General features: G+C 40.0%; 1 protein-coding gene across 2 annotated transcripts in view; it reads left to right on the top strand.

The window, feature by feature from the left end:
- Nucleotides 1–12: 12 nt before the first annotated feature.
- The window catches only part of HMCN1 (hemicentin 1), a 375,430-nt gene continuing 366,703 nt past the window's right edge, over nt 13–8,739 (top strand). Inside the window, exon 1 of one of the 2 annotated variants that reach the window (XM_006907734.3) lies at nt 13–487. In XM_006907734.3, coding sequence (XP_006907796.1) covers nt 223–487 — 265 coding nt within the window. In that variant the 5' untranslated portion in view covers nt 13–222. The remainder of the gene's footprint in view (nt 488–8,739) is intronic. The other variant, XM_025043935.1, reaches the window with a different exon arrangement.

Here is an 8,739-nt window from a genome sequence, read left to right as displayed (position 1 = left end):
GCACTCGGTCCACGCATCCCTGCCGCTCGGCGCCCGCGCGGATTCCGGTCCGGCGCTTGCCCCCGTCCCGTTCTCAGCTGCAAACTCTTTGCTGGTTCCAGAGTCTAATGAGTTGCCGGGGGAGGAAATCCTCTGCCTGTTGAGGAGGGCTGAGCCCCGAGCTTGGGCGCTCAGGGAAAGAAAAAAGAAAAAGAAAAAGAAAAAAAAAGAAGGAAAGAAAAAATGATTTCCTGGGACATTGTCCACACAGTATTCCTGTTGGTTCTTCTTTATCCTTCCCTAGCTCAAGATGCAAGCCCCCAGTCAGAGGTCAGGGAGGAAATTCCCGAGGGGGCCTCCACCTTGGCTTTTGTGTTCGATGTGACTGGTTCCATGTATGATGATTTAGTTCAGGTTATCGAAGGGGCTTCCAAAATTTTGGAGACGTCTTTGAAAAGACCTAAGAGACCTCTTTTCAACTTCGCTTTGGTGCCTTTCCACGATCCAGGTAAGGGAAATGCTGCTTCTTTGTGTTCGTTATTTCTCACGATCCCATCGTGTCTTATGCTATGGAATTGTTTCAGTGTTGGGAAGTTTCAGAACTTTTTGAAAAACGTGTAGCTGAAAACAGTTGTAACAAAGAATTGCTGGTTGGCATCAGGGCTTGCTCTCTGATACCTACTCAAGTCTCAGCCATGGAGTAGATAGGTGACTTGTTTGGGGTGTTCGTACAGTGGTTCCCACACCTGGGAAAGTGGAATTATGAAAACCAGACCCAGAGTCTTGAGCAATGACATCAAAATAGCGGTTAATTGATATTTTTATTTTAGAGCTAAAGAATGTTTAATGATGAAGGCAGTTTTGAACATGGGTATTCTGCAGCAATCCTTTTAAAGCTAACATCCAGGCTGAGAGCTCACTCAGGATACCACTCACGTGAGGGGGGAATAGAACCTTGTATGCGACACAAGGAAGCTTGTAAGTAATGACTACTAGTGGATGGAAGAGATGAAAATAAGAGAGAAACCATTCATTTCTCAACTGAATCTATTCATCTTTGCACCAGGTCATCATTAGTTAGCTTCGCAGATGGGTATAAACATTGTGTCCGTGTCTCATGCAGTAGAAATGCATGTAATTTGGTATGTCGGTGCTCTTTAAAGGTAGTTGAAGCAAAATGACTATTTTTCTTGCCCTAAAGCTATGGGTTTCAGCTGCTCCACTGTAATATGATCCAATTTTTTTTCTGTTTCTTTTTAAAGTGGCACCTTTCCGCGAGGCTCACAGGAGCCTTCATTGTCATCCCTGGAGGGAGCTTTGCCAGGGAGCCCTGGGGCTTGTGGTCTCGCATCCACCTGAGTTTCATTAGCACAGGTCGCTGCCTAGTTGAAGAAATAAAGCAGTGGTTTCTTAAAAATTCTCCCCCACTGTTCTCCCACATTTTTTCTGCTTTGAACTTCTCTCTTTTTACTAGAAGACTTTGACACAACCTCCTCACAATAAGAGCATGGTATTGAGAATCTCAGATTTCTTCCCTGTGCATTTGATAAACATATGAGTTCAGATTATTGCTAGGTATTAAATGTGGCAGGTTTCAGCTATTTAAAAAAAAAAAGTGGCTTTGGGAGAAATTTAGAGGGGAAATAGAACTTTCTGGGATTTTTTTTCTTCAAATGATGAAAACAATAACCTATTCTTTTGGGATGTACATATATATGGTAATTTCTACATTAATTAAACATGAAATGTTCATTATAATTGAATAAGAACTGAGTGGGCATTTACTGCGTTTACTTTCTTAGTAAGACACCTCCTGTCTTATAGTGTTTTAGTTTATTAAATATCAAGATACCAATTGTGATGTAGTTTACGACTTTTGTTATTTTAGAATAGCCTAAGTATGTTTCTTCTATAGGGAGAAATCTGAAGTTGGCTAAAAAAATAAAAATTATTTTCTCTAATTAACACCACAATTTGCTCTTCTTCAAAAGATTCTTATGAAGTGATGTTGCTGCAAACAGAACACAGAAATTGCCTCATCATAAATGTAAACTGTGTCATCATGATATTTCGATGTGATGTGAACAGTATTGGAGTGAATTGTATTGTGGTATAGTGCATTCCAGTTGTTACCAAATGGGAAAGTGTGCTGAGGTTGACTTTCCTATAGTTTAGCAGTCGTGTTGCAAAATGGGAGGACCTTGGCATGCTAATACGGAAGGACTAATTAGAACTTTTTAGAGTTAATATGAGAAAATGATTAAATTGGTTCCATAAAATTAATCGTATGTGTAATTCAGCAAAACTATTAATTCTGTTTCTATTATGATTCAAAGTAGAGAGAAGTGTTCAGGTGCTTCTGTTATCTAAGAGTATTTAAAGTATTTTTGAAGATAAAGAGGGAAATAGAAGTTAAAACATACTAATAACATTTAATTTAGTTTAGCAATTCACTTTAATAGATTGTGATAATATCTTGGTGTGCCAGTCTGTATGTGTGTGTGCGTGTGTGTGTGTGTGTGTGTGTGTGCAATCATTAAGAGTTTTTGATTTTCTTTTACTTCTGATTGGTGACCAGCTGGGAGTGACAAAAAGGGCCTTGAATGGGGCTTGGCAGTTTTACTGAGTGATGCTGGAAAAATCGGTCTACCTTTTTGAATCCGTTTCCTCAACTATAAAATGAGGAAACAGAGTTTGAACATCCCTAAGGTCACTCTTCTAACTCTGGCGTTTATAACTGTCTGTTTTACATGTGGTTGCTTTTCATAGTCCCTAAAACATATTCCTGTGGTTGGGAAATACAACTGACATGGAAGGAATAATGTGTGGAATTTCATATAACAATTATAGTAATTATAATCATAATTGTTGATTATACTAATAACCCTGACTACAGCTTTTCAAAGGCTTTTGATTTCTGCTATTGCATTTAGCTAGATGAAATAATGGATAAGATCTGGAATACAGGCTAGGGGATTTGACAGAAACCTTTAGGCATTTTCAGATGATTGGTTCGGACCTCTGTATCACAGTTTGGGGCAAGGTGTGTGTTTGCGGAGGTGGGGGGTGAAAAATTAAAATACATGGAAAACATAGACCTACAAGAGGGATAAGTCTAACAACTTGACAAGTAAGTGATAAAACCATTCAGAAAGTGTGCACATAGGAAGCCAGGATTGGAGGACCAACAACACAGCCATGGTAGAAGGAAATACCAGAGAAGACCAGGATCATGGAACGTTAAACCAACTTTTTAAGCCAATTTTTGATGCTAACCATGCTTAAAATGGGTTTTCACTTCCATAATCATATTTAATGTGTCAATTTTTAAAAGCTTTATGGAGGTATAATTTCCTTACCATATAAGCATTCATTTAAAATGTATTATTCAGTGGTTTTTAGAATATTCACAGATATATGCCACCATCACCACAATTTCATCACCTCAGAGAGAAACTCTGGGCCTTTTAGTCATTAGTACCCTATGCATCTCTTCTATCATCCTCTGAGCCCTAAGCAACCCCTAATTTATGTCTCTGTAGATTTTCCTGTTCTGGACTTTTATATGAATATAATATGTGCTCTTTTTTGACTAGCTTCTTTCACTTTAGTATAAAGTTTTCAGGTTCATCCATGTTGTATCATGTATTAGTACTTTATTCTTTTTTCGTGACCAAATAATCTTCCGTTGTATGAGTATACCACATTTTGTTTATTAATCCACAATGAATATTTGGATTGTTTCTACTTTTTGGCTTTTAAGAATAATTCTATAAACATTTGTGTACTAGTTTCTGTCTGGACATATTGATCTTGTGATTTATAATAAGGAATATGTGTATTTGGTCTCTGTCCCCGTTTCTGGTCTAGAGCTCCTAAAACCCTTGGAATTTCCAGAGTCATAAAGGTTTCTTTTGTTATGTTAGTGAGGTCACTTTTGATGATTGCCAGGAGACCCAACCATGTGATTAGAGAATTGGAACTTTCTCTCCCACCCCTGATCTCTGGGGAGGGGAGAGGGGCTGGAGGTTGAATTCATTGCCAATTGCCAATAACTTAATCAATCACAACTATGTAATGGAAGCCTCCATAAAAACCAAAAAGTAGATCTTTGGAGAGCTTCCGGGTTGGTGAACATGTGGAGATGCAGGGAGGGTGGCGAGCTCTGAGAGCCTGAAAGCTCTGTGCCCTTTGCCCCATAGAGTGCATTATGCATCTCTTCCAACTGGCTGTTCCTGAGTTACATCCTTTTGTAATAAAACTGGTAATCTAGTGAGTAAATGGGTTTCCTGAATTTTTTTGAGCTGCTTTAGCAAATTAATTGAACCCAAAGAGGAGGTCGTGGGAACTTCTGAGTGGGTTGGTCAGGAGCACAAGAAATAACCTGAGATAAGAAGTTGGGGTGAGGGGGTGGCCAGTCTTGTAGGACTGAACCCTTAACCTGTGGAACCAGATGCTTTCTCCGGTAGATAAGCATCAGAATTGAGTTGAATTGAGTTGAATTCTCAGGCACCCTGCTGGTATCTGAGAATTGCTTGTTGGAAATGTGAGGAAGCTCCCTTCTCCCCAAATTGAATTTGGGTGCTCAGAACAAAAAAGAACATGTTTTCAGTTCTCTTGGGTGTATCCCTAGGAGTGGAATTGCTGGTCACGGTAACTCTGTTTAATCGTGTGAAGAGCTGCCAGACCATTTGTTTCCAAAGCAGCTGCACCATTTTACACTCCCACCAGCAGTGTATGAGGGCTCTGGTTTCTTCACATCCTCATCAACCCTGGTTTATTATCGAACTTGTTGATTCATACGTGTTAATTTTTGCTGTGCTTTTTACGACCCTCAAAATGCATTTCTGTCTTCCTCAGAACACAACTTTGGGGGGAGCTGATGGTCTCTCCTTCATCACTCGGTCTTCTGTTTCGCCTCTTCTCTGTAAGGCACATGGTCCCAGAAACAGAGGACAGAAAACAGGGTAGTGCGTTTTAATGAATCCCTTCACGGAAAGAAACAGTTCTCTTCTTCTCTTTCACAATTGTGTCTCCGCTTTTTTCCTCAAGATGTCTCATGTCAGTCTGCATTCATTCATTCACTCACCTGTCACGTTTCAGGCATTGCTTCTGACTCCGTGGATACTAAAGGGAATAAAACAGTCAAAAGCTTCTGTACTCATTCTATTGGCTGGGGCCACAGACAATAAAGAAAACAATTCAAATGCATATGCGATGTTTGTTGGTGATATTCACTCTGGAGAATATAAAAAGTGGAAAAGGGGTGTGAGGAGGTTGAGGTGGGCTGAGAGTGTTGAAATTTTAAACACGGTGGTTAGGAAAGCCCCCGGTTGAAAAGGTCACATTTCAACAAAGACTTGAGGGAGACGAGGGAGGGAGCAAAGAGTACATCTGAGAAAAGACCTCGGCAGGCAGAGGAACAGTCAACGAAATGCTCTTGAGCATGGCAGGATGCTTCTGCTTGTTCAAGGCTACGTGAAAAGACCAATGTGTCCAGAGTGCAGTGAGCAGGAGGGAGAAGTTGAGAAGAGGGGTCAGAAGGGCGAGGGAGCCATGCCACGGAAGGGCTAGTAGGGCACTTTGACTGGCTTTTCTCTAAGGGGAGTGGGGAGCCATTTTACGGTTCTGAACAGAGCAGTGACGTGATCTGACTTATGCGTGCACATCATCATTCTGGGTGTTGTTTGAGAACAGCCTAAGTAGAAAAGGGCAGAAACAGGGAGGGTAGGAGACTATTGCATCATTGAGGCGGAAGAGGATAGTGTTTCTTGGGTGAAATTGGTAGCCCTGGAAGTTTTGAGAAAGTTCGTCATGATGGACTGGATGGGATGTGTGAGAAAAAAGACAAGACAGATTCTGAGGATTTGGCTTCAGTGAATAGAAGCATAATATAGCCATTTACTGAAATGGAGAAGAGTGAGCAAGAAGCAGATTTGAGAAAGAGTGGCAGGATGAGGTTTTTATTTTTGGATATGTTTAAGTTCAAGATGCCTTTTGGATGCGAAGTGGAGATATTAAGAAGGCAGTTGGGTATATGAAATTAGGGTTCAAAGTGAAGGGTCTGGGTCAAAGATATAAATTTGACCCAAAGGCATATAGATGGTATTTAGGGCCGTGAGGCTAAATGAGACCACTAAGGGACTGATGAGATGGAGAATAGTAAAAGTTTGAGGAGCTAGCCCTGGGGTACCCCACTGTTTAACAGTCAGAGACATGAGGATAAACCAGCAAAGTAGCCTGAGAAATTGAAATCTGAGAGGAAAGAGAAGAGTATATTATCCTAAAAGTCAAGAGAAGAAAGCGTTTCAAGGAAGACGTGCAAATTGGTTAATTAAGAGAAGGACTGAGAATTGGCTAGTGTATTCAGCAATGTGAAAGTCACTGGTGACTCAACAAGAGGGATGGGAGTGAGAGCCTATTTGGAAAGAATTCAAAAGGGAACGAGAAAAGAGGAATTGGACGTCTTTGGAATTATATTGTTTCCAACTACTGGAATAGTTGCTTTGTTCATGAAGCTGAAATTAAAACTACTTTTGATAAATGATTCAACCAATATTTTACAAAATACAAATGCAATATAATAGAAAGAACATCCAATTTGGAACGGAAGATTTGGGTTCTCTTTCTTATTCTTGTCATCTAAGCAAATCATTTAACCTTGCCAGATGTCTGTTTCTCTATTTGGTAAGTTGTTATCCAAGTCCATGATTTTAATGATCATAATATAGTAAAAGATAAGTGTTTGCAAAGAGATACAACATAGCAAAGACTTGATTCATTGGGAGAAATATCAGCATTATATATCTCTGTGTTTAAGAGCTTCATGGTAATGAAACCAGTGACCCCTCAGTGACTTTGTGTGGTTCTGCAGGCCCTACACCGTGTTAAGAAAACACCACTCCAGGTCTTTTATGTAAAGAGTCTCTTAGAAGATTTTCTTGAGCAATAGCAAAATTACCTGGAACCATAATGAATAGAAAAAAATTGTACAAGGAAAATATTGCACATTGGGACTTTGAAAACCTATAGAAATTTAATACATAAACCGAACTTCGAATTGAAATGTCTTCAGTTTCAAGAGGTATAGGAAAAAGAGCCAAGAACTTATTAGTCTCCCTTTGCCTCTAGCACATCCTGTGTGAAGAAGGGTTTTCATGAGGAAAAAGATTCGTCTTTTAAGTCCAAGAGAAATCCCACTAAAGGAAGTGAACCAAAATGTAAGAGCCAGAGATTTTGGTTAGACAACGTTAACTTTGTTTCCTAGGCTGATAGAGTGTTTAAGCCTCAGGGAGTGGATCCTATGTCACTGGGTATTTTCTGGGGATATGTAGAGACATTTTGCTATGCATGATGAAAACTTTCTCCCAAAGTATAAGGACCACATTTTGATAAATCAGATATGTTAAATGTGTTAGGGATGTTTCTAGTTAAAAGAATCCTCTTTGACTCCCACAGAATGAAGGTTGGTTGGTCATTCATTCATTCATTCATTCGAGTTGAGGAATAACCTTCAATTGATTGTTGGTAAATCAGAATTTGGTTTGCTTTTGGTGTGTCTCTTGTCAAACAAACTGTGAGCATTCTTGATGGTCTTTATAACTCTGCTCACCTACCTTTCGACATGACTAGACGTTAAGCTCTTTGGGCAGGACCCATTTATCTTTCAGGCCCGGCACAAGTAGACACTCAAGAAATGTTGCATGAATGAATGAATGCTGGAAACAAGGACCAGTGATTTCTCTGGGTATTTTAATCTTGCCTTTCATTTTATCAAATAGTAGAGCATTTATACAATGACTACAAAATTAATTAGGAAAATAATATCTACTTGACGACTTAGCTGTTAATCAACCTACAGGCAAAGGACAAGCCAGTTCAAACTCAGTGTTTGAGAAGCATGTATTCATTGCGACACTGTCCCCTTGAGTCCTAGACCACTGCTTCATAATTGGGAAGCCAGCAAGAGAATTTCAAAATCCAAAGATAAGCCATTATATTCACTGATTCATTCATTCATTCACTCACTCATCAGTCAGTAATAGACTTCTCACTATTTGTCAAGGACTATGCTAAGTGCTTTTGATTCAAAGACAATGAGGCTTAGCTTATAAGAAGTTAACAGTCTATGGGGTGAAGGGCAAGAGAAATAACAATATTATATGCCATGCTACATTTTATAGTGGAAAGAAGCATGGGGATGTGTGAGCCCGGAGCAGTGCCCCCGATTCCGGATTCCAGAGGGCGATGGGCAGCAAAGACTTTCCGGAAGAAACGTGGCCTGGCTAAAACCTGAAGAAAGTGCATGGGCAAAAGCAGTTGAAGCAAAATATTAAGGGGTTTGGATTTCATTCTGAAAGCTGCCAGGAGCCTGGAGGATTATAAGTGAGGAGTGACACGACTGGGTTTTCATTTTAGATTTCTGTCTCTCCAGTGGCCGAGAGCAAGGAGGTCCTGAGAGCTGAGAGAGGAGATCTGAGGCCATCACAGCCATTCAGGTGGGGAGATTTTGAGGTGACTCGGGCATAGTAAGAAGGGTGTAGACTTCTAAGAAAGCTTAATGAACTTGGCCCTTAGCACATGGAAAACAGGAATATGATTGCCCTCTGTAGGTTAAAGTATGAAACTGGCAAATAACGGAAAAGATATGTAAAGTTAGCTTTAAGTGATACCATTACTCTCAGGCCAGTAGTCTTGATGTAAGCTCCTTATACATCTTGTCCAAAACGAAAAGTATGGGGGAGTCAGCAATGAAAAAGA

The sequence above is a fragment of the Pteropus alecto genome, unplaced genomic scaffold, assembly GCF_000325575.1.
Source record: "Pteropus alecto unplaced genomic scaffold, ASM32557v1 scaffold101, whole genome shotgun sequence".
Lineage (NCBI taxonomy): Eukaryota > Metazoa > Chordata > Mammalia > Chiroptera > Pteropodidae > Pteropus > Pteropus alecto.
The sequence above is the reverse complement of the archived record's forward strand: the minus strand, read 5'-3'. Positions and strand labels throughout refer to the sequence as shown.